General features: G+C 39.7%; 1 protein-coding gene across 1 annotated transcript in view; it reads right to left on the reverse strand.

Annotated features, from left to right (window-relative positions):
- Positions 1–26,924, reverse strand: part of COBL (cordon-bleu WH2 repeat protein) — a 246,178-nt gene that overhangs the window by 86,164 nt on the left and 133,090 nt on the right. The window contains exon 7 of the mRNA XM_018557793.1: positions 10,775–10,969. Coding sequence (XP_018413295.1) covers positions 10,775–10,969 — 195 coding nt within the window. The remainder of the gene's footprint in view (positions 1–10,774; positions 10,970–26,924) is intronic.

Consider the following 26,924-nt stretch of genomic DNA (forward strand, 5'->3'; position numbering starts at 1 on the left):
CCTGTACAAATGTGCAGGACTGAAGGTAAGGATGGGGTTCAGCATTCAAAAAAGACCAGAGAAAGCCGGTCTTTGGTGTCATGCAAATTCAAATTGTTTTGTCCAGAGACTAAACTGATTTGTCCCATGCTGCCAGGATGTTAAGCTGCAGGGCCCTGGAGTAAAACTGGCCAAATGAGAGTGCCTTGAGGCTACCCTAGGACCCACAGTATGTGAGCAGAGAGTTTGACGTTTGTCTGTTGGAATTAAAACTCTGACTTGAGTTTTGTCCAGGATCAGCTCCAGATATGCCAAGCCATAGGTTGGTTCCAATGCAGACTTCTTAAGGTTCAAGATCCAATGAACTGTCTATACCACATTGTTGGTCAGGACCTGTGCTGACATACTTTCAACAGAAGGTTGTCCAAATATTCTATGGTGGGGATATCCTGGTAGCATAACAAGGCAAGCACAGAACCTTGGTAATTACGGGAAGTGTGGAAGACAAACTGGATGACAGGGCCACAAACTGGAAGTGCTGAGAACCCACAGCAAAGTGAAGGAATCAATTTGCTGGAAAAACAGTGACATGCAACTGTGGCTATGACTGACTGGGAGAATTCCACACAGAATTTTTGGGACTGAATGAAGATGTTCAGGACCTTGGGATCTAATGTGGGGAAGATGCCCTCTTTTGACTTTGGAACTGTGGAAAGTTTGGAATTAAATCGCTGAAACCTCTTTGATACAGGAACTGGGTTGTTAACCTCAAAGGCTACATGGAGCTCTGGTAATCTGAGCGGTGACACAGGAAGATGGGAAGACGTGAAGCAAGGAGGGAATAGGGAAACACCTCCCTTGCTAAGAAATCCGAGATGCTGTCCATCTAAGTGGTGGCAGGAGGACTTGTCTACAAGTTTGGGGTACATGGCTTGTACTGAAAGTGGACTTCTGGCTTGTGTTTTGCTTAGAGATTGTGTGATAAGAGCAACTTTTGTTGATCTTGTAGGGATTTTTACCAGCCTAGGGCCTAGACTTTTTTGCTGGTAGATGAGTACTCTTACACCCAGTGACATACTTGATGTTCAAGGTAGCCCTGTAGAGACATTGTTCCTCGAAGAGCATGCACATTAAACACTTTTTAAATGCCTGTTCCACAGAACAACATTTGACCAAATCATTATTTGCATGTTAACTGACAGTAGACCTATAAAGGAAAAAAGATGGAAGAAATCCAACAACTCATATATGCAGTAGTACAGGGTTGATAACATGAACTCTAATTGCTCAAATAGAGGATTAGTGTGGAGCAAAGCGGGATCCCATACCATTAGTTTTGCCCATTCCCCTAATGTTTGACAGGCTAATATCATGGCCATGGCAGAATGCAATACAGGGTCTGATAGTGAATGTGAATTTTTTTCTAAAACAACACATACTGATGATTTTATGGCAGTTTCTCACCAGAGCTAAATACAGATGTCAGCAGAGCAGAATACATGTCCGCAGAGCACAATACATGTCCGCAGAGCACAATACATGTCCAGAGAGCACAATACATGTCCAGAGAGCACAATACATGTCCAGAGAGCACAATACATGTCCGCAGAGCACAATACATGTTCGCAGGACACAATACATGTCCCTAGAGCACAATACATCTCACCAGAGCACAATACATCTCCCCAGAGCACAATACATCTCACCAGAGCATAATACATCTCACCGGGTTGCGATCTCACCCAGGCGGCATGTGGATCTCTGCAGGGCTCTGTGGGCAGTGGCTATGCTGTTGAGAGTTGATCAGGCGGGTGCCATCTCCGGGGCTTTACTGTGCTGTTTGTAGCTGTCCATGGCTGTGCCTGCATCGGGAAGGAGGAGCAGGAGCTATAGAACCAGACAAGCAGGTACCCAGCAGGCTGCTGAGTTCCTCAAAAGTGCGAGAACTCAGTAGGCGATGCGGTTAAAAATTTTTAAGGGCCGGTATCGGCCTTAAGAGTTGGGGCATTGTGACAAGTACAAGTACTTAGAAAAATGGCTGTAATCTGCCCAGATAATATATAACTTTTTCATTGCAATACAGAGAGAAAACCTGTTCAACTATATTCTTCTTACTTTTAAAAGTTGGCATGGCTTCCAGTAATCCTTTATCTTACCATTAGGAGGCTATAAAAAGAGCTTACATCATAGTGGCCAGTGCCACTGATCTCATTGCAGTTTAAATATCTGTACCAGGAATGATCTGTGCTGCAAAGAAGAATGTAGTGACATTTCTAGAAACCTGAAGCTAAGGACAACATGGAGGATAAATTGACCTTCTGAAATAAGTAGCTGATTAACATATACTTTAGTCATTGCAATCAAAAAAAAAATCAAGAACGATTTAAAACCATGTAGAAGAACAGATATATGGTCTGAAAAAATCATACATATACTAACTGTTAAATTAACTTACTTTCAAAGAGCAAGACAACTCCAAAAAAGCAAAGAATTAGGAAATTTGGAAGTACTATGGGGGGTATTTATCAAAACTGGAGCAGACAGAATCTGGAGCAGTTGCCCATACTAACCAATCGGTTTCTTTCTGTCATTTTCAAAGCTTAACTAAACAAACTGAAGATAGAAGCTGATTCGTTGTCATGGCCAACTGCCCCAGACTCTGTCTGTTCCAGTTATGATAAATCCCCCCCTATGTATTTTAAATATTTGTGCCCTGTGAACAATGTCAAGTTTAAAAAAAAAAGTTTGGATAATGAAGGTTGCCTACCACCTGGCCCAGAGATGATCTGTTGAAAGGGAGATGTGTGAGGTGTGCAAGGGGTTGCTAGATGTGCTTACTGTAATGAAGTACAGTCTTCTGGGTGTAATGGGGTGCAGTCTTCTGCGTATATTGTGGTGCATAGTACCAGGGGCTGAGTTTTTTGGGAGACGTAGTGTAATAGGTATAATAGTATGCATATTGCAGTAAGAAGATTGTGTTGGGTGCAGGTCTATGGTCTTATAAGATGAAATATTTAACGAGTTAACATATGTGTTGGTAATAAAGAGGTGAGGTGTACTGGGTGTATCGGGGTCCAGTGTGCTTGGTGTACTGAGGTGCACTACACAGTGTGCAGGTTGTAATGGACTGTAGAGTGATTTGGTGCAGTGGATGCATGGTACAGTGTGCTGAGTATTTTGAGGTGCATTGTGAGGTATGCTGCCTATACCATGGGACTGGGGAATAAGTGAAAGGTTTACTCCCCACAGTTACATGTCCTTTATGACTTTCCACACACCTTGTGCCTCCAGTCCACCTCTCACTTACCCAACAATGACTTAACATGCTGGGTTAAGTCATTGCACACTAGTGGATGTTTTCCTTCTCGATGAATAAACTACTTTAGCAGATTGACATCTCTGTAATTTATTAAAAGAGTTAAACGGACAGTGTGCAACTTATGATGTTTGGTGGTTTGCTTTAAAAAGAGGAAAAAATAACCTCCTGACCTTGATAAAGCTGGCTTTTCTCATGCGTCACTACAAATATAAACTTGTCGCTCCCTTTCAGGACTTTCCTGTTAGCAACAGTAGCAGTAAAATGTCCCAAACAAACATGTTATCTTTTTAAGGAAGCCCTGCTAATAAGGAATTGACGTTCTTCCCTACAGATAAAAAAAGCATTTCACTTTGCCTCAGTTTTCACAGGCAGTTTTCTTTAGTTCATTATACAGACAGTTTGAAGGCTGAAAAGTTCTTTTGAGGGCTGAAAATTATAATAATTTCTGTATTGCATTTGTTTGTCAAAAAATACAGTTTAGCAAATCCGTTCACTGAAACTCCTGTAAATCGGACTCAGACCTAAATGCAGGAATTCAAAAAGCCAACAAAGATGTAGCACATTAAATTGTGGGGTTGCGACCAGCTGCAGGAAGTAGGTGCCCAAATCTCAGGGTTCATCAGACACACAGATAACAATTTGAGCAATGTACTACATGTGCTGCCTTCTGTTAGGAAATGCTGATAGTTTGGTAGAGTATTTGATGTGACAGGTCTGCTTCAACACATTGATAGCAAAAAAGCATAATGCCTGACAAATATTTTAGGAAAATAAATCAGAGACTACTTGCAGGAAGAATGTGGTGCACAAAATATTTCTGTAGAAAAGGAATGTTGACAGCTCACTCATCTATAAAAGATAAACATTGGTATGGTTGTGGAGAAGTAAAATACTGTGCTTTGGAGACTCATAGCTCTTTACTCCTGATAAGTGCACAATGGAAAGAGCATTACACTCCATGCACTGAAGCAGAACTCTGTTAAACTTGATAAAGGATGAAATGCTGCTGTTTAAATTTTGCAATGAAACCACCAGGTTTTACGTTACTGAAAAATAGAGAATAAGTATGTTCCACTGATTTGTTATAGCACAAAACTTCCTTGAATCATGACTCTATAGATACTGGGAAGTTGTGGCTTCACTAATGCTTAACTGCATCATAGGGGTCTATTCACAAAGCTGCCGAGGGCAGCCGAGTGAATGACCGATCAGAAGTGAAGTGAGCCGAACACCGTTCGGCTAAAGGTCCTGAGTCTTTCCAACCATTTTATCTCCATTGGACCCAAGATTAACGAATTCCCAATAAAATTTTATTTTCTGTGAAACCACATATAAAAACCACTAGTAAATGCAGAGATAAGGGCATCTGAATGCTTAAAAACTGTAGCTCTACTTCTATCACCTCCTAAAGCCTCTCTGTTGGTCCATTAATATGATGGGTGGTCTTAGTCATCAATAAAAAGTTCAGATTTTAATTTTAGCTGCCTATTTCTCTGGATCTACTTATGCTTTTCACATGCGTTTTCACTGAGGGTCCCTTTATATTTGCATTTTTGTACCATACTGTATACTCTGTTTCAATTGCTCAAAATTGTGGCAGGGCTTAAAACCTCTGCAAGCAAACTGCTCTAGTAATTAGGTACAAATAGACAAAAGTCTAAAGTGGAGGTCCTTGTGGACACAGAGGACTCCTCTGCCTTGTCCAATGGTGATGAAGCAGCCTCTGATGAGTATTACCAGTCACAGCCTCCAAACTTGTTGCTAAGGATATATTGCTCCAGATAGCTGCTATATAGAGAGTAGCTCAAGCAGCAATGTAGGATTACTGAGTAAAATCAATGAGGAAAGCAATGATGTGGCAAGGATATTAAATAAAGTAAATGAAAAAAAAAGAAACATCTGGATAAAAAGAAGGTTAGCAAGAATATAGGAAACTGTTTTCCAGCAAGGCTGAAGAAAAACGTGTCCAACCTCCAAGGACACATGCTAGGTAGAAGAGGGGGGTATTTGGGGAATGGCTTTTAATATTTTTTTGTTTGCCAGTGTCCCAACCTCCTGCAGGCTGTAAAAGAATTCCTAGATTCCTGTGTCAATGGATGATAAAGAAATTTATTTTGCATAATTTGTTATATTAATTTTATATTTATGATCAAATTATAATGTTTTTGCATTGATGATAAAATGGAGGACAGTACTATCTTCCTGGTATCAAGGTTCTAATAGGATATGTAAATGAAAAAAACATCAATGTGGAAAGTGTCTGTGCAGAAACAGTCTTTAAATTTAGACCAAATTATGCCAAATGTGTTTATATCAGCTCAACGGCTTGAAGCAGGACATATTCCAATGCACTAACAAGTTCTTGATACAAAAAATATATGACGATAACATGTTTAGTCAAATGTGACAGAAATGGTTTACCCACTAAAGCTTTTGAAAAATCCAAACATTATTTACTCTTGAACTGATCATCTGCAAAATTTAGCTGAAGACAATATGACAAGACAGTATATCAACAGAGTGATAAACCCTGTTGTCACCCTATCCCTAAACATACTGTATGTGAAACGGCAAATAGTATTTTTCCGTAAGATAATGTCCATCCTTGCCTACAGGATCATCTCAGTTATTCTCAATTGAACATGGAAAATTATTCAAAAATGAATTTCCAAGTGATACAGGACTGGAAAACATTTCTCAAGAAGCCATCAATTTTCAATTTAGCACAATAAAATATGTTTGTTGCGAATGATTTACTGATTTGCATTGATTTAATTTGTTTCTACCCTCCTTCCCTAAACTTTCCTTCTCCCTTCCCCTCCGATATCATGCATAAATGATCCCCCGCACTCCTAATTTTTTTTCTTTCTTTTCTTTCCTTTATCTATGTTGAAAAAAATCACCCACATTATGCCTTCTTCCAACTCGCCTTCCTAGACCTTTCATATAACATCCACCTGTATCTTAGGAAACTACTCTTATAAGTTTTGGACAGGGGGTGATGTAGGCATCTATATGCTCACACACATATTTGTATATATGTTTCTGCACTAGTGAATGTGGTTATTATACGATTACACCTCAAGGGCCAAGGATACGTGATTGCTCCTCAAGCTTTGTTACTACCTTATTTCTTGGCTGCTGTTTATGCAACATGATTATTTCCCACTTTAGGGAACATTTATTTATTTTATTTATTGTTATATCAATATTTATTAATTTTCAGACAACAATCCAAATTTCTCACATTTTGCATAGTTGACAAACAATCAACATTAAAACAAGACAAGACATTACATTAATCCCTTCTAACCTCTATATTGTACCTGTTATCCATAACACAATCCATATCTGCACAGGGCCGATCTTTCCAATTTCACCCATTAAAGTGAGTGACTCAAGTTATAATTACCTTTTGTTATTAACTACCTTGTAATTTATTTTCATTAGTGTTCCATTTCTTTATATTGTAATGATGTGTATCTTTGTACAGAAAAAAAAGGAAAGGTACAATTAAATGTACCCAATTATATCCTTAACACATATATATCTGAATAACTATAAGTGGACTGAAAAAAATGCTTAAACACTTCCTGCTGATTGTATACAACAATGTAAATTATAAAACTGTAAAAAATCAACAAAAATGTATTGCAAGAGTGAAAACATTTGTTTTAGGTAATTTCAAAGTGCACTCATTTAATTTAGGGTCTATGCATAAGTTTTTATAATGTTTGATCAAAATCTCTAAATAAAAGATCTTGAAATTTCCATATTTGCCAGTACAGATAACGGAGCAAACAAAGACTAGCCAAAAGCATATGGAGAAGAGAAAATGTGTTTCTAAGGTTGCAAACTCTGTCAGGTCTGCCATGCAGTTTAGCACACCAGAGTACAACCCAACCCCTAACTTAACACTTAAACAGAACCCTAATCTTCAAAAACTCTTAACCCTACTGTTAAAGTTAAATGTTAAAGTCAAACTAACCCATAAGCATAAATATTGAGCTTAATCATAACCCTTGAAAAAATACTATAACAGTATAAGTAATACCTATATTATCACAGCAATACTAGCAATGATAATACAGTGATAAATAATTCATGTACCAGAACAGTTCTATGATAAACCAACAAAAAATATGTCAGTGGTGCACCAAATTATTGCCACAGGAGAACATGTGCTAAAATATCTACACTTAAAAGCAAAATGATCTGAAACTTTTGCACTGTTCAGAAACCATCAGCATTGAAGAGTGGGATAAAATACTTGCTACGTTAAGGTTATCTTAACTTATCTTGAATAGCAATTAATTAATTATAAAGGTGTTTTTCTGCTTACATATACAGGATATTATAATAATGTAAATTTACATTATAAAAGGTATTTAGGTTGTATGACTTAAAATATGAAAAAGAAATGAACCAGCTTAACTATTTATGCAAACATTTACATTCCTCAGTTCTCTAAAGGGACAAAATGTTATTTGACCTGGAAGTTCTGGAATTCAAAGTATGGCTTTGTCTGCTATAATGTGTTACTGTGCGTTTCCTAAACTGTGAAATAATAACACTTTGCTTTATACTAATGCAAAAGTGGAAATGCACCCATGTTGTATATGCTTAATTTGTGGTTAACATGAAAATGTACTTTAAAGTCAAGGTGTTTATAAGCTTTTTTAACCGCTTCACAGCCGGCTGTTGTAATTAAAAAATGCCTGTTTACATACAAGCTATAGAGCCGCTGGATTCCTTGTATGGGGTGCCGGTAGGTTCACCCCTCCCTCTGCCCCCCCTTCCGCAGTGCTGGTTCCAAACTCCGCTGTGCCCGGGGTGGGACTGGCATGGCAGCTCTGTGACAGGGGATTAGAGGGTGATTGGTACATGATCTCCCTCCGATCTCCTCTCCAGTGTCAGAATGCAGGAAGTGATCACTTCCGCATTCTGCTGTCACTCTCCGGCTACAGGAGCTGGAGAGAAGCTGATGAAGCAGATCTCTGCTTCATCCGCTTCTTTGGGGGTCCCTAGGTGAGATTAGGGGTCTTCAAGACCCCTGTATCCATAAAGAGGACCTGTCACATCCTCGTTGCTATCACATAGGGGGATTATTAACTAACTTAACTTAGTTCGTGCTTAGCTTTATAAGCTTAGCTTATAAAGAAAGGTGGGGAATCTGTGTTACATATACAATACTTTAGAAGCCAGCTTATCATTAGGAAACAAAAAACAATTGGGGAAGGTTTCCTAATCTGAGATTGTATTACCTCAATGAGCCTCAGTTGGCAAAGTCTGTGGGAATACTATGGGCATTGAATTGTCACTGGGACCTTTGAGAAATCGCCAAACTGAAAGTGTCATTTAACATCTATGGGCATCTTTAAAAATGTGGGGTTCCGCCAAGTTATTCCCCTGTATTGGAAAAAAGCAGCTACTCCACCCCTCTCCATGTGGGTTAGCCAGGTCAACGACATAATGCCCATGGAGGAGCTATTGACGATTGACGCTGATACCTTCCCTAAGTTCATGTCCCAATAGAGTATATGGATACACTTCTCTGCCTCCGCTGACCTACAGCCCTTCCTATGAACGTATTAACCTAGGGGGCTACGGGAGGACTGTGCTCACTGTGTACACCCTCGGCTCGTGATACGGTACTGATACTGATAGCGCTTGGATAACCCGTACCTGGCTGCTCTAACAGTTATACATTGATATGTTTTGACAGAATGGGTGTTTGCCCCTTGTGCCATGGCCCTCTTACAACCTTTAAGTGCCTTAGATATGTGCGCTATTTTGTCTGACCTATGGCACCATGTATAAATATCTTCAGATGTCAATACCAGCCCAGTGATGGTTTACTCTCATCCTCTTGTCTCCAGCTGTCATGATTTTTACATGTTGAGTTTTGATAACGGATTGTTTGAATTCTGTTAAAAATGCTAATAAAAACTGATTGAACGCTAAAAATGTGGGGTTGTCAAACAACGACAACAAGTGTGTAGAAAATCACAGTTCAGCCATTCTATCTGAGAATATTGGGTGCAGCATAAAATTCAGAAAGATGATTGAAACCTGGAACAGTTAAACACATTAATTTTAAATGTAAGAATATAGGAAACTACACAAATTTCGTAGACCTGAGTTGGCAGTCCCCTGGTCCAACCCCTGGTCCAATTCTTTTCTCCTGTTTGTGAGCAGCTTTAGACAATCCTAAATGTTCTAGGAAGAAAACTACTGGACATGTCAGAAAAAACTTTGTCCAGTTTCTATTGCTTATCTAGTGATGAACCAGCACCTCAGTTAGCTCCTCCTTTTGGTTTAGCCTCAATATGTACAGGTGAAACTCGAATAATTAGAATATCGTGCAAAAGTAATTGCAGTAAGTGCTGCAAAAGGGGCCCAAACCATGTACTGAGTAGATATGCATGCTTGTACTTTTCAGAGGTCCGATATTGTTCTATGTACAATCCTTGTTTTATTGATTGCATGTAATAATCTACTTTTTTGAGGTTGTGGATTTGGGGTTCTTGGGGTTTTCATGAGCTGTAAGCCATAATCATCACAATTATGACAAATCACGGCTTGAATTATCTTGCTTCGCATGTAATGAGTCTATCTCATATATTAGTTTCACCTTTTAAGTTGCATTAGTGAAATAAATGAACTTTGCACGATATTCTAAATATTCGAGTTTCACCTGTATATTTCTGTTGATGGCTGAAATTGAACCAATAGACATTCTGAGGTGGCAGCTGCAGTAAAAAAACAGGTGGGAAAATACTATAATACCACTGATTGAAGTTAATCCTAATTAATTTTGCAATGTATAAAAAATGAGAAGCAAAGCATTAATCTTATTTATGTGTAAAACTTCTACATATTCTGCAGTCCTGTACAATCAGATATTTTTTCAGATTAATCTGCCTTGGCTGAAGGAGAAAGACATTTAATTTGCCTGCCAAACAGTAGCACACACAGAATATAGAACCGGTTTAGTTAGAAGCCAGTAAAGTCTACCAGTCGCAGTTGCACCTGAAGGGCTTAAGGATAAATCACGTGAACATGGGATTAAAAAAAAAAACACACAAAAAAGCTCCAGGCAGAATGAAGTTCAAGGCTCTGCATTGTGAAATACGACAAAGCTAAATACTTAGCATTTTAGAAGGATAAACACAATTCTGCTGTGACATACTTAGCACAAATTAGAGTAGAGTATTAATAAATCAGCAACTTTAGCCAGTCCCTAAAAATTGAAATTGAACTGCATATAAATTAAATGACTTCACGTTTAGGGAGGAAACTCATATTTAGAAAGAGACTACAGAAAAATGCACACTCTGCATAGGGCGTGATGCATGGCAAAATGGCCCTTATTGCCTAAAGGCTTGCATTGGACAACTTGATTCTATATGATTACTATTTTGTATGGGTGGGTATTTAAAATAAATACAACATAAATGTTAAGCAATAACTTACCGGCTCTGGTATCTTGTCTTTTGGAGTTTTTACAGCAGCATGTTTTGGAGGGGCTGGCTTTGGAGGTGGAGGTGCTCTACGTTTCTTCACTTCTGTTCCGGAACCAATGCCAGAAATATTGCCCAGTGACAATGATGCGCCCAGGGCAATAGAACGTGAATTTACAGACGGTGAACTTGGAGCAGTTAAAAAGCCCTGCAAATGAATACAACACAATCAGTACAGTTATCCAACTCAAAACTCCCGCGCTATGTGAACCTGCGTCAATCACCCATCAACGCCTTGTGTCACCTATAGAAGTTGCTATCAAAAGGGTAAATCTATATCCTAACTGATTAGAAACAACTGTACTTTGAATTAAGTGCATATAAGAGAGCGCAATTTCACACCCCAATAGTAAATGATAGCTATTGAAATAAATAAATTCCACGAGGGGTATGCCAAGACCCTAGGGGGAGGGGCTTTCAAAAAATACTAAGGGGTCTATTCACGAAGCTGCCATAGGCAGCCGAGTGAATGACCGACCTGAAGTGAAGTGAGCCGAACACTGTTCGGCTATTTACTTCAGGCTGGTACGGTTGATTTCAGCCTGGCTATTTCAATTTGCAATAGCCAATAGTAAACTAGCATTGTAACTCTCTTAATAAAGTACAAAAATCCAAAATTGATTTATTAATGTAACATGATTTTTAAATAATTAAAATTCCATTTTATAAAACATGATCATTTCATAGTATAGTTATTCCATATATAGTATTGACATCACATGATTATTTGTACAACATGATTTTTTAGCTCATTCAAGATAGCCCCTGTTAATTCATTCAGTATAGCCCCAACATGTTTCGCCCTATTGGGCTTCTTCAAGGGGACAGGAACTGTATATCATGAGACGATCCAGTCAGGTGCATATCAATGTAGAGTGATGAATCACAAATAGTTGGTTATATTCACCCTTCTTTCACAGAAATGGAAAGGCGTTCAAGCACGGGAGTCATGTCAGGAGAGCAGTATGCAGCGCCCAATCAAAAGGGACACGAGAGGCGGCCACAGCCGATTGGTTGGAGAATGCGTGACTTGTGTGTTCCACCTCCACAGCAGTCCTCCCCAGTGCCGCTTTAAAAGTTGCGGCATACTCCCGTGCTTGATCGCCTTTCCACACTTAAAACAAATTAAGACAAATAGGCACACGATCATTTCCAGGATAATACATGCCGCAGATCAGCAGAACAGGGAGTACACAGGGGATTTTTTTCTCTGGTTAGATGAGACTTATGGATAGTTCAATGCCGGATAACGGAGAGTTTACTGTATTTTGTCAATAAGTACAGACAATGTTTGACAGTTTTGCCGGTCAAGTTCTGTTCTTAACATTGTGTTTAATTAAGCAAAAACTGTATGTTACCAAGCCAAAGGATACTATACAGCAGGGCTCAAAATTTCAAGTCCTGAGCTACTAGCCAGGCCTTAAGAGTTACTCGCCACCAGTTGCCCCACCTAACCCCAACCCTGCCTCGGCCTTAACTTTGCCCCTAAACCCACCCTCTTAAATTATCTTATGAAAAGCAACTTGGATGAATACTAATTTACTTCCCAGTCTTGTTTCAAAATGAATAATTGCTGAATATTTAGAATAAATTCAAAAGACTATACAATCACTTTAATAATCGATAATATCAATATAAACTAGGGATGTTCAGATACCATGTACCTTACTCGGTAGAAGTACATGTACATATACTTTTCCAGCTCCAAGACTAGACTAGAGAAAAATTCAAAGGTTAGGAGGTAGCTGTCATTTTTAAGGAGCATACGGAGCTCCTGGGATTTGTGCATTCCTGTTTTAATGTATAATTTTTTTTAAATAAATATATAGATGCACTGATACTGTTTTTACAAGTACTGATACTTGTCCAAGTACTTGCAAGTACAAGTACTGATACATTTTTGTTTATAGTCATGTGACAGTTTTTCTAAAACAATACAGACTAATGATTTTAGGATAGTGGTGGAGCGCCAGAGCTAGGTCCCATCTGCAACCCTGGTAGTACAAGTATCGGCACGGGTATCTGAACATCCCTAATATAAACCTAGGCTAATATGTATTTATTTAGTTTGTCTCAGCAATCTAATTGTTGGTTATATCATGGCTGATGTTTAATGAACCCTCTTTGGTAATATCATTTACTTTGACAAATCATTTTTATTTTCTCCCTTTCCCTGACATTTAAAAAAAAATGTCCTATGTGCAAATATTTTTTTTTCGGGTTCTCCCCTTTTAACTTACTTTTATTAAATTATGCCATATAAAAAAAAGCCATAAAGGCTCAAGCATCTGAAGGTAAGTGAGGATAAAGCAGAATGAAAGGAACATTTTTAGGGCTCATTTACATATGCGATTAGATCTGGACAGCAGATTCCTTTTGTAAGAATCTGCAGATTTCTATGGCTGGGATTGCAGGTGTATATGAACATCTGTGGTCAGTAAGCCTGTACAGAGCAATGAAAGGCTGACAGGAGCAGCGGCTGTCTGCAGCTGTTCGAATGCATCTGCACATCTAGTAGTTATCTGTGGTTAGGAACAGATGTCCCTGGAGGCTGATAAATTGCATCCATTGCTTGCTCATTATTTTGTACAGGCTTCCAAGCCACAGCTGTTCTCATATACCTGTGATCGCAGCCACAGGAATCTGCAGATTCTTGTCACAGAATTCCACTGTCTGGTCCTCAATGCACTTCTGATTGAGCTTGGAAAACATACAGTGTGGCAAATAATTATTTGATCCCCTGCAGATTTTGTAAGTTTGCCCACTTACAAAGAAATGAAAGGTCTATAATTTTTATCATAGATGTATACATATAGGTGATAAAGACAGAATATCAACCAAAAACACATGATACAAATGTTATAAATTGAGTTGCAGTTCAGTGAGTAAAATAAGTATTTGATCCCCAAGCAAAACAGGACTTAGTACTTTGGTGGAGAAACCCTTGTTGGCAAGCACAGAGGTAAGACTTTTCTTGTAGTTGCTTACCAAGCTTGCACACATCTCAGGAGGGATTTTGGTCCACTCTTCTTTACAGATCTTCTCTAAATCCTTACGGTTGTTTGGCTGTCGCTTGGCAACTCGAAGTTTAAGCTCCCTCCGTAACTTTTCTATAGGATTAAGGTCTGGAGACTGGCTAGGCCACTCCATTACCTTGATGTGCTTCTTCTTGAGCCACTGCTTTGTTGCCTTGGCGGTATGTTTTGGGTCATTGTCATGCTGAAAGACCCATCCACGACCCATCTTCAGTGTTCTGGCTGAGGGAAGGAGGTTCTCATCCAAGATTTTACAATACATGGCCCCGTCCATTGGCCCCTCAATGCGGCAAAGTCGGCATGTACCTTTAGCAAAGAAACAGTTTGTTTGGTGACTATGGTCCCAACTGCCTTGAGATCATTCACAAGCTCCTCCCATTTAGTTCTGGGCTGATCCCTCACTTTTCTCATGACCGTCCTTACCCCATGAGGTGAAATCTTGCATGGAGCTCAAGACTGAGGGCGATTGATGGTTATTTTGTATTCCTTCCATTTGCAAATAAACGCTCGAAACAGTTGTTTTCTTTTTCATCAAGCTTCTTGCGGATAGTCTTTTAGCCCATTCCAGCCTTGTGCAGGTCTACAATCTTGTCCCTAACGTCCTTTGATAACACTTTCCCATGGTGGTGAGGTTTGAATGGAAGAAAGAGATTCTGTGGACAGGTGTCTTTTATATACATAACGAGTTGTCATTAGGAGCACCTTCTAAAATTGACAGGACTAAACTGTGTATCACTTAGCCAGTCTGTGGGTGCCAGAATTATTGTTGATTGGTAGGGGATTAAATACTTATTTTGCTCACTGAACTGCAACTCAATTTAGAACATTTGTATCATGTGGTTTTTCTGGATTTCTGGTTGATATTCTGTCTCCATCATTTAAAATACACCTATGATAACAATTATGGACCTTTCATTTCTTTGTAAGTGGGCAACTTACAAAATCTTGCAGGGGATCAAATAATTATTTTCCTCGCTGTAGGCTGTTGATGCTTTTTACAGCTTTTCTGTTTGACAGGAAATAAAAAAAAATGGAAAACAGTTAAATTCCAGCCAAAAACATTATTTCTACTTTTATCAAGAATAGGGAAAGGGTTAAAACCGTGGTTAGGTTTTTATTGCTCTCTCTAGCCTCTACTTTTATGTGATGGTGAGCTTTCAAATGTGGTCCCCTGTTCTGGTGGCAACCATAATAGGTGAGATTTGGTAAGTGAAGGAAATTTTGAGGCTTGTCATAGTTGGTATCCATTTACGGGTGTGCAGACTCAGGGGTCATGCGCAAATGTCTCAGCTATACCGGCCCATCCAAAAAATAAAAAATTTAACTCCTGAACATTTACCAAAAACTGCAAATTTTGGATGTGCTTTTAAAAGAGAACCAACATTTTCTAGCCATAGTTCTCTTAAGGATCACAGGAGGACATAGTATAAAACTCAGCATATAGGGGGCTATAGCAGAGCCGCGTTGCAGCCGGATCCACCTCGCTGGCTGATTGACAGCTTGCTCTGCCTCCAGGTGCCCATCCCCGGCCATCCATTCTGTCAGCGCTGGAGGAACAGAGAGGGGATGGGGAAATCCCTGCGTGGAGCGGAGACTGGGAGAGGATAGGGAAATGAGCGATCAGCGGTTTGTGATTGCTCATTTCCTGATCTATAGAGCCGACGTGTGACAGCTTCAGTGTCACACATCAGCTCTCATTATAGGGATGAGTGTATTTTACTCTCCCCATAATTCTCCTTTAACAGTTATGTACACATTTTAGTTACATCTAGCCAGGTTATAACTGCACAAAGGGAATGCATTTTTTGCAATTAGTTACTTCAGGTAATGATGCATATTATGTGAGCTGCTGACTTTCCACCACTTGATGCAATGGTTAAAAAAAAAGGTTTTTAAGGACACGGTGCTACAAGATTGTGTTAATATCGGCATGCAGTATCTCCTCTTGGCAGTTACCTGTAAATGAGTGTGTTTTCTTTGGATGATTCTCACATGAATAAAAGCAGAATTTACTTTACACAGTGGCAGGGTAAGGAAGGAGAATCCATAGATGCACTTTTTATACTTTCGTATACTTTTCGAATACTTTCGTAAGGCACTATAGGTAGAGTCAAATGGATAGACTATGTGCACAGCCTACATGCATTAGAAAAATTTCAATGCCATTGAAGTGTTCAATAAGTATAACAAACAGGCAGGTCTAGACTAGACAGTGATCACTTACATGTTCATAAAAATGATGGCACAAGAATGTTTTGTACATAAAACAATGTAAGGTCACAATTTCAAATATTACCAAATAATAAACGTTTTACATACATTGATTTTATGGTAAATATCTAAATTTGTCAGCATTTAGACCACTTTTCCTTTCATAGCTCCGGCTACACCTTCATCTTTAATATGTTTACCTCAGAAGTGAACAATGATACTGCTTACTGCAGCAATCAATAAAATATGTTCCAAATGTCAAGCCTTCCCTCTAATGAAGATATTTCACATATGACTTTGCTATGACTGAGAATCAAATCTGGACTAACCATGTTAAGTTACAGCTTGTTGATATACCCTTTACAACCCTTTGCACTGGAGAAAGGTCACATTGTCGTTAGCTGCATTAACTGGCCAGTGCAAAACATAAAACCACAATATGACAAATCAATCCCTGATAACTAAAAGTAGCTGTAACATATTTAAGTCTGTTAAATTATAAAGTGACATCAAAATATTTTGATGACTACAAAGAACAATGTAAATAGCCTTAAGGAGAGCCTTAGAGCCATTTCAAACTTTAATTTTACATGTTGAAAGACATTATTGTTTTCCTGCAATTACCTTTATCAGTCAGTAAAACCTACTCTGTGATTGATTTACAATAGGCAAATAGGCTGTTCACTTTGCAAGGGGATTTCCCCTTAGCTTAGTGAATGCAGTGAAGCTCTGGTGACTTCTATCATCCAATCATATGCAAACAAAAATAGTTTTTTTTAAAATTTCCCTGCACATAGTCACATAGTTAGTCAGGTTAAAAACAAAAGTCCATTGAGTTCAACCTATAGAGAAGAAAAAACAACTACCAAAACCAGAACCCTATGCCCACAGTTGATCCAGAGGTAGGCAAAAAACATGGTACAATTTGCTCCAACAGAGGAAAAAAATACTTTCCTGATCTAATAAGGCAATTGGATAGTCCCTGGATCAATAATCTATTTTTATGTTTAAAATACTAATATGTAGTAATATTCTGTGCATTTAGGAATGCATACAGATTTTAAAAAATAACTGAGCTGGCTTGAACTTGTTTCTAAGGTAGCCTTTTATTTAAACAGTTAACTGAGCTAGCTAGAACTAGTTCCTGTGGAAATCTATTCCACATTGTCACAGCACTAACTTTGAAGAAACCTTTCTGTATGCAAAGGTTAAACTGCTTTTCCTCCAGATGCGAAGTTATAGGTATTCTATGCAAAGTGATTTTTTTTTACCACATTCACTAAGCTAAGGCAAAATTCCCAAGCAAAACGAACAGCCTATATGGTTTTAGTAGATCAACCCCTCTGTGTCTCAAACAGGTTAAAGCTTGGTATTGGACCGGACATCCCTGACTTCTGCACCAAGCCCTGCCAGCTGCCATCCTCTGTACAATAAGAGTGCATCTTTAATGGCTTATGGCAATGAATATTTTACTGCACCCTTCTTCCTTAGAGATTGTGTAAAAATGCAAAGCCCTGACAGAACTACTCTGCCTTTAGTACGAGACTTATTGCTTTGCTGCTACAGTTGAAGATCCATTAAGTAGAATGGCTGAGTAGTGAGTAGGTGAAGAGTATTGCCATGACAGGTTGTGCTTTGCGAATGGCGAAGCAAAGATAGTGGGCAGGTAACTGTTTTTGTGTAAGACAAGCCTGGTTGATGTTGGTGATTTACTGGAAGTATAGTGGGAGCTATACTATCTCGGGAGGGTATGAGGAGCAAGATTAAAAAGTTTACTGTAGCAAAACTACCCAAAAAAGACACTTCAGAGGCAAAGGGCAAACGGGCTGAAAAAATGTAGAAAAAGCATGGTCCGCATGTTTAGGGCTTTATTGGGATGGCTTGCTTAAGTAGGCCCTCTCACAACATAACTAACAGGAATTCTAAAGAAGATTGTACCGATATTGTACACATTGACTGTAAAGCTTGAGGCCAGCTTTAGACAATTATGCGAAATAGATACATTCATCTGGAACTAGAATGCAGAGTAGTATATATGGGGATGGGGATTAGTATATATGCTGTAGATCAGTACACTAGAAAGTATTGAAGCCACTAGATCAACATGACACCAGGTAATTAGTATTTTTGGACGTTAGTCAGCAAGAGCAGCACCCATATTTGCGCGATATTGCTGTCCGGAGCCAGTAAGGAACTACAACTGTGTGGATCGTGGGTGCAGTGCTATGGCTCCTGCAGATTCTTTCTCCCCGAGGTATGGGCATTCAGTAACATGGACAGGAGGAAGAATAAATGGACCACAAGTGCAGTGATGTCACTGCACTTGTATTCGATTGAGAAAAAAAAAGTGCAGCAGTCTGCGGGGAGAAGAACCATGTGATTCAGGTAAGTTGGGGGGTGGGGTGGGGGGGGCAGGGGGTTTGCAATGTGACCCTGAATATGAGTGTAACATGAAACATAGTGAAAAGGTTAAACTTAGCCTTTAACTTAATCAGTCTTAGAAAATATGTGTTAATGTGTTGAAAATGTTGTTTCTATGTATGTAACTATGCACAAGGAGCAGCCCTTTTGATCCTCTTATCATACTGCTAATGGAAAAGGACAGACTCACTGCAGTAATGATTGCAGACTAGGCTGTCTGGATTGAGAATAACGAAAAAGAAAAAAGCACAGCGCTCTCTTAGGGATGTGGGGTGTGTGCAGTCAATTTGGATTGCTGCTCTAGGAACAGGGGGAAAAACCTGTGGACATGAAAATGGAGCAATAAGTGCACAAATCCAGAAAGTGTGAATGGTGTGGGGACAACTTGTGTCTGTGGGGTACAATTGATAAAATATTTTTAAAAAAGGTAAACAATAAATTATACGTAAGTTAAAAGATTAAAAGTGGGGACTTACTTTAGCTGTCAAAGATCCGGGCGAGGGGGGCCTTGATGAGATTCTGGCGCTTAGGGGTGCACCGATACCGATACTAGTATCGGTATCGATACCGAGTACTTGGGTGAGTACTCGTACTCGCCCAAATGCTCCGATACCTAGCACGAGTACTTCTGTGTACACGAGTACAGGAAGCCGGGCAGCGCATCATTACACGCTGCCCGGTTTCCTGATTGGCCAGGAAACGGCTCCATGCTCTCTCGTCACTTGTGGTGAGAGAGCATGGAGCCGACTTCCCGGCCAATCAGGAAGCCGGGTAGCGTGCAATGACGCGCTGCCCGGCTTCCCGATTGGTCAGGAAGCTAGCAAATCCGGAAGCCAGGTGCCGTGTAATGACGCAGCGCCCGGCATTCTGATTGGCCGGGAAGCCGGCGTCATGCTCCCTCGTCATCTCATGAATCATAATATTAAGAAAGTGACCTTAAAGCATTAGTTTGTATTGCTTTAGAAAAAATATGACCTGTCTCTTTAAGAAAAAGTATCGGTAATTGGTATCTGTGAGTACTTGATCAAAAGTATCAGTACTCGTACTCGCTCTTAAAAAAGTGGTATCGGTGCATCCCTACTGGCGATGCAAGGAATATTGTGAGGATGTCTTCAGTATATGATGGTCTCCAGATGAGGACTTGAGGGCAAAGTAGGGCAGGTCCTAGGGTTTGGCCATGACGGCTGGAATGGGAGTCATCAGGTGTGTTAATGAACCCAGGGATAGAAGAATTAAGTGAAGACCAGATGTGAACTGGGGGCTGTGTGTGCAGGGGGAGCGACTGCCTCTGATCTTAGCCGCGGAGTTCTGGGAAGTGGTGGAGTGAAGGTGGCAGAGGGCTGGAGAAGGATGTGCACGGGGCAAGGCGATGCAAGGAATATTGTGAGGATGTCTTCAGTATATGATGGTCTCCAGATGAGGACTTGAGGGCAAAGTAGGGCAGGTCCTAGGGTTTGGCCATGACGGCTGGAATGGGAGTCATCAGGTGTGTTAATGAACCCAGGGATAGAAGAATTAAACTGATTTATGTGAAGCATCAACTTTAAATACAGGTCCACTTTAATATGAATGTCAATGATCAACAAATAATTGTTTCTTAGTACACAGCTACTTATGTTTTAAAACTTCATATTTCTAAAATGTTGGTGAAGGTAAATATAATTTTTACATTAATTATTTCCAAATTTGGCAGCACTAAAACAAAGTATGCAATGTGCAAGCTAAGAAAAATGTCCCAGAGCCCATGTTCAAATGAAATTTGAAGTTAGCAACTAAATTTATCTGAACAGTCACTGCAGGAAGTATGACAGAGATGCTTCTGAACAAACAAAAACCTGGGAGCATATGAGGTCTGAGAATAAGGATGAGACCTCAGATGACCTAAAATTAAGGTTACTCAACTGCTCCTTTCTTAGGCTTATTTTTAATTGGCACAACCAATGTTCCTGTTAATCTGGGTAATGGTAATCTCTTAACTGTGCTGCAATAATTTTAATGGCGTATACGAATATTACAGCAAGATGTAAAGATATAATCATTTAAAAATGGTTAAGATTGCTTTTCTAATCTTTATTAAAGGGCTTGTTCATGTGAACATTATTGTTTTTACTTGTGCTTTTTCACAAGTTTGCAATACTTTGAAATTCACTATTTAGAAAACGGAGTTATTTTCACATTTATCATTAAGGGGGTTATTCACAGAAGAGCCGAAGGATCCAGCCATAGCACTGGCTGATCCTTCGGCTGGCTTTGGCCGTCTGAGCCTTTCGGTTCAGTCGAACCAAAGGGCTGCTTTACGGGCTATTTACAAAAGCCTGTACAACAGCCGAAGGCAGCTGGGCCGAACCCATATGCTTTGGCAGGCAAAGCGTGGATAAAGGTCAGCCGCAAATGACAGCTGGGCGGAGCCAGACGGGATCTCAGGGCTTGCTCTGCCCAGTTGCAATCACAGATTAGCGTTCCCAAATGACCTGGGGATGCTGATCTGCCATTATACAACAACAACTTTGCTCTGCCCAATTGTTTATATTTTGCCGGCATCCATCAGATTCTACATTATGCGGTGGGAGTTCGCCAGCGGTCGGGTCGGCGTGTGTCTTTAAAAAAAAAATATTTTCTTTTAAAAAAAAGTATTTTCTTAGCTTTTTAAAATTTTCCTTTTTTTACCTTTATTTAACTAATTTTTAAACTTTTTTTTCATTTATTTAAGTTTTTTTTCTATTCTGCTTGCTAGCTCAGAGGCATCACATATAGATGTAACATGGCATCACATATAGATGTAACATTTCTGTACTGTATATGGTCCCTTCATCAGGCAAAGGAAAGTGTGAAAACCAGTGTAACCAACAAAGTGCATACAGTTGTGCTCAAAAGTTTGCATATCCTTGGAGAATTGGTAAGATATGTAGCATTTTTAAAGAAAACAGTGAGTGAGCAGGCAAAATACATGTATTTTATTGCTCATGGGATTCATATATAACTGTAGGTCATAACAGAATGGCTTAATCATAAAACAAAATAACAAATTAAAAAAAATGGAATGAAGCCTGTTCAAAAGTCTGCATACCCGTAGTTCTTAATACTGTGTAGTGTCCCCTTTAGCATCAATGACAGCATGCAATCTTTTGTAATCGTTGTCTGTGGGGCCACAAATTCTTGCAGGTGGTTTAGCTGTCCATTCGTCTTGGCAAAATGCCTTTAGGTCATGCAAAGTCTTTGGTTGTCTTGCATGAACCCCACGTTTAAGATGTCCCCAGAGTGGCTTGATGGTATTATGGTCAGGAGACTGCGATGGCCACTGTAGAACCTTCACCTTTTACTGCTGAAACCACTGGAGGGTCAACTTGGACTTGTGCTTAGGGTCATTGTCATGCTGGAGAGTCCAAGAGCGTCCTATGGGCAGCTTTCGTGCAGAGAAATGCAAATTGTCTGCCAGTATTTTCTGATTACATGCTGCATTTATCTTGCCATCAATTGTCACAAGATTCCCGTGCCTTTAGAGCTTACCCGCCCACAAAACCTCAGTGAGCCACCACCATGCTTCACAGTGTGGTATTCTTGTCGCTATAGGCCTTGTTGACCCCTCTCCAAACAGAGCGCTTATGGTTGTGACCATAAGGCTCTATTATGGTCTTGCCATTCCAAATTACAGTGTGACAGAAGCTGAGAGGCGTGTCAAGTTGTTGTCATATTGTAGCATAACCGGGCTTTTTTGTGGCATTGGTGCAGTAAAGGCTTCTTTCTGGCAACTCGACCATGCAGCTCATTTTTGTTCAAACAACCACACCATCTTTTTCCAGAGCAGCCTGCATTTCTCCTGAGGTTACCTGTGGGTTTTTTTTTGTATCCCGAACAATTCTTCTGGCAGTTGTAGCTGCAATGTTTCTTTGTCTACATGACCTTGGCTTGGTTTCAAGAGATCCATGAATTTTCCACTTCTTAGTAAGTGATTGAACAGTACTGACTGGGATTTTCAAGGCTTTGGATATCTGTTTATATCCTCTTCCATCTTTATAAAGTTCCATGACCTTGTTACACAGGTCTTTTGACAGTTCTTTCTGCTCCCCATAGCTCAGTATCTGCTCAGTGCATCGACGTGAGAGCTAACAAACTCATTGACTATTTATACACAGACACTAATTGCAATTTAAAAACCCACAGATGTGGGAAATGAACCTTTAATTGCCATTTTAACCTGTGTGTGTCACCTTGTGTGTCTGTAAAAAGGCCAAACATTCCAGGGTATGGAAACTTTTGATCAGGGTGATTTCTGTTATCAATATGATTTAAAAAGGAGCCAAACAACTATGTGATAATAAATGGCTTCATATGATCACTATCCTTAAATAAAATCAAAATTTTTGGCATGATCAGTCATATTTTCAAAATCACTGTCAAAACTTCAATATTTCTGCCAGGGTATGCAAACTTTTGTGCACAACTGTATATATACAGTGACAAATAAGAAACCAAATGATGTGGACTACCTCCCTCATAATAACATCACATTCCCGATTTCTGATAAGGACTTTCCTTGCCCCATGACACAGTGTTGGGTAACTGAGTTCCAAATTATCAAACTGCAATCCCAAAGCTTATTATTTACACATCTTATATGCTCATATATCCTTATCCCTCTATTTGACATTGCCTGGGCCTGCTAATAGCTTTACAGGCCCTAACCACTGCATTGTGAGGTTGGGGCATGCATATTATCTACTACCAGGATGTGCAGGAAAAAGCAAGAGTGTTCAGAGTGTTCTGGCCTGGGCAGCTTATACAGTCTTTTGGCTCATCATACTACCTGTTTGATAGACACCTCCCCCCCCCATTCTTTTCCCGCCACCCTGCTAGTCCAGTTTTTTATCCCCACTCTCCATTTTTGCAGATACTTTTCAAACCTAATACTGTCTTGTCTGTGCCAAGCTCAAAGTATGAACCCTACACTTTCTCCCAGCGGTCAGTCCCTCATATACTGTGCATCCCCTAGTTATCCCTCATATATTGTAGGGTAAATAGGGGACCCCAGCTTTTCCCTTAAAAATTGTGCATCCCCTGGTTACTGCATATATTTAGCTTACAAATAGGTCCTGCACACTCTTAAAAAGTAGTATGCACTATCCTAAAGACACCTTGATTGCCAAAAAATGACTAAGCAATACACCCATTACAGATCTCTAATTTACTGTTACATGTTAACACAAGCCCACGTAGAGTAGGTGAATTTATAACAATTAATTATTAGAGACAACTTTTTCAGAATAAGACAGTAGAAGAATTATTACTAAATGTTCCATATGTTTTCTTTCACAATGCCCATGTGACTAGGATAGCAAAGTATGAAATGTGTTCAGTTGAATATTTATTTTCTAATGTGAATGATTTTCCCTATTATATGCAAGTCATAACATTCATGACAATGGGACTATTACAATGTGAAATTAAGTCTTTCATAACTAAAAGCACAGAGCAATTAGCAGGGATAACACCCCTGGTGCCTTGTTACATCCATTAATATGGAGGACAGTAATGAGCTTGATCTTTCTCAAGACTTTTACAGTAATGCATTATGTTAGAATGACATCACAGGAAGTTGAAAAAGATTGCTTTGCAGGAAAAAAGTGTGATTTGTTTTTACATTTTTTAAACATTTAAACAAAGTTATTTTTTAATATTATCCTTTGTACATTGCAGCATAATAAACAGCTATATGTTTTATATACTAAAAGGTGTAAATACAAAATCTGATACAAACGGGTCCTAAATGAAAAAGCTTAGTGTAAGAGGTGGGGAGACATTAGATACAGTAGATAAAATGTATATCGGTGGCTCCATAATTAATAGATAGGGTAGAGAAGAAGGATTTTTAAAAAAAGGGTGTATTGGGGGGATTATATAAACATGTTACATTTGGAGCAAGCCACAGAAAGCTAATGAATGGAGACTTTCTCTAGAGAAATATTGGAGCTGTGCTAAGGATGAAGTTATAATATAAGCATTCAATCAGAAAATTGTAGGAGCCGGTCGGAAAATTTTTGGGTAAGCGATAATGGCAGTCAATTGGCTGCCATCACTGTTAAGGTATTCTGACAGTAGCACACCCGCCGCTGTTAGAATACAAAAGCCCGGCAGGAGGTTCGCCAGTCCATGCTGTTTAGTGTGGATGGAGGAATCTGTCACTTTTTTGTGTTCAGTCCCCAGTTTGAACAAAAAAAAATATAACATTGTAGGGCCAGCTTAAGCGAACAGAGCATGGGAAGGTCAGAGAAGGTGGTTTTGGGAACACTTGAGTATTTGCTCAGAGATATTGGTGTGTTGTGCATTGTTCTGAAGGCTAATTATAATAGTTAGAATGTTATTCTTAGGTTGACTTGAAGCTAGTGAAAAGAATGGGAAAGAACAGCAACACACAAATAATGGTAGAAACATATAAATGAGTGCTGCATATTGAAACTTAGATGTTGAATATCAGATAGAAGGATATTGTGATACTCCTGGACATAAATTATCAGAGCAAAGACTGGGCCAGTCTCTTTGCCAGTCTCTTGAGTTACAAAAGTGCATATTTTGGAGTGGTTGCAAAAGCAGAAATAGCAGACATTAAGTTGTTCTGGACTAATGATGGGCAGGAGCTTGGTGCGAACCATGTTTGTCTAAGTTTGCTCAAGTTTGGGCAAAACTCTCACTGACAAATCCCTCTCCTGGCCCAATCAGTTGCAGCCAGCTGCAGCTATACGTCACAAAGGAAACCAGTGCCCCAACTTATTGAGAATAGGAAGGGAATGTGTCAGTGCCAGTTTTGTGTGTGCTTGGCAACCTGGGTTCGCAACAAACCATTGCACATTCTTATTCTGGACATGAGCAGTAAAAGAGGATCAGTCAAGCTCTACTTTCTGTCCAGGACTAATACAGCAGCAACTTCACAGACCTGTAACAACCCTTTAGGGCCGGTTCACACCACAAAGTCAGCGTTCCAGTGCGTTCGCCCTCTTGAGCGCAAGCCAGCCGCCATCCTGCATTAAAAAGTCAATGGCACCACGGCCCCCGCCCACAGTGTGATCGCCTGCACCCGGAAATCAAGCACATTAGTGCCTGCATTCCGGTCCAGTGCAATCTGCAAAAATAGTGCTGGCACTATTTTTGCAGATCGCACTGGACTGGAACGCAGGCACTAATGTGTCTGCATTCCGGGTGCGGGCAATCGCATTGCGGGCGGGAGGCGTGGCCACACCCCCTTCTGCCCCTGAACGCAGGGAGTCGGACGGCTTGCGTTCCCATGGCTAAACGCTCTGAAACGCGGTGTGAACCAGCCCTTGGAACCATCCAACCAGTTTCCTTAAAATATGCTGCACTTAATCAGGGAGTAGCCTGCATTAAACCAGTCATGGCTGTGATATTGCAATGATATGCTGTGATATTGCAACTTGTTTTATTGCTAAAAAGAAATGTCTAGCTGGGTTTGTGGGCCTTTTATGTCTTCTGACAGGGCAGATAACCTGGTTATACTAAGTAGTCTCCAAAGATTATTGTAGATAGGTATAATATGTAGAAAAGAATATGTGGAAGTCAGGAGCCCAAGTAGTAACCATGCATCTTTCCTTGCAATTTGTTTGCTGCTATTTATGGCTTACTAGTCAGGTAAAAATGATGATTAATAAGTCAGGAAAAAAGTATGACATAATATATTTAAAGGATCACTTTAGCAAAAAATATTGTATTCTGGTAACTCTATGTTGTTAATAACTGTAATGAGAGGAGTATTAAGTATATTAATTCCTTTTTGTTTGACATGCTTTTATGTATAGTCTTCTCCACATTTACATGTAGACAAAACTGTCAAGCAAAAGTGACAGTAAAAGGGACTGGAATAATGTTACTGATAGAGTGCAAGTAATTTTGTGCCTATACTTCCACATTAAGGTGTAATATTAGATGTTGTATAATCAATATCAGGTAGTGCTGCAAGATAACCGCATATTAGGGATGTCCCGATGCCTTTTTTAAGACCAAGTACAAGTACTTGCCCTCAGGTACTTGCCGATACCAATTACCGATATTTTTTCTTAAAGGGACATGTAACATTTTTTCTAAAACAACACAGACTGATGATTTTAGGGCAGTTTCTCACCAGAGCTAAATAAAGATGTCGCCTGAAATGAATACATGTCCCCACAGCAGAATACAAGTCCATGTCCCCACAGCAGAATGCCATTCAATGTCCCCACAGCAGCATACATGTCCATGTCCCTACAGCAGCATACAAGTCCATGTCCCCACAGCAGCATACAAGTCCATGTCCCCACAGCAGCATACAAGTCCATGTCCCCGCACCAGCATACAAGTCCATGTCCCCAAACCAGAATTATTCTCACCAGGCTGTGTGCTGATCTCTCCCATGCGACATGCCGATCTCTGCGGGCAGTTCCTATGCTGTGG

The sequence above is a fragment of the Nanorana parkeri genome, unplaced genomic scaffold (genome assembly GCF_000935625.1).
Source record: "Nanorana parkeri isolate BGI_ZX_2015 unplaced genomic scaffold, ASM93562v1 scaffold304, whole genome shotgun sequence".
Taxonomy (NCBI): domain Eukaryota; kingdom Metazoa; phylum Chordata; class Amphibia; order Anura; family Dicroglossidae; genus Nanorana; species Nanorana parkeri.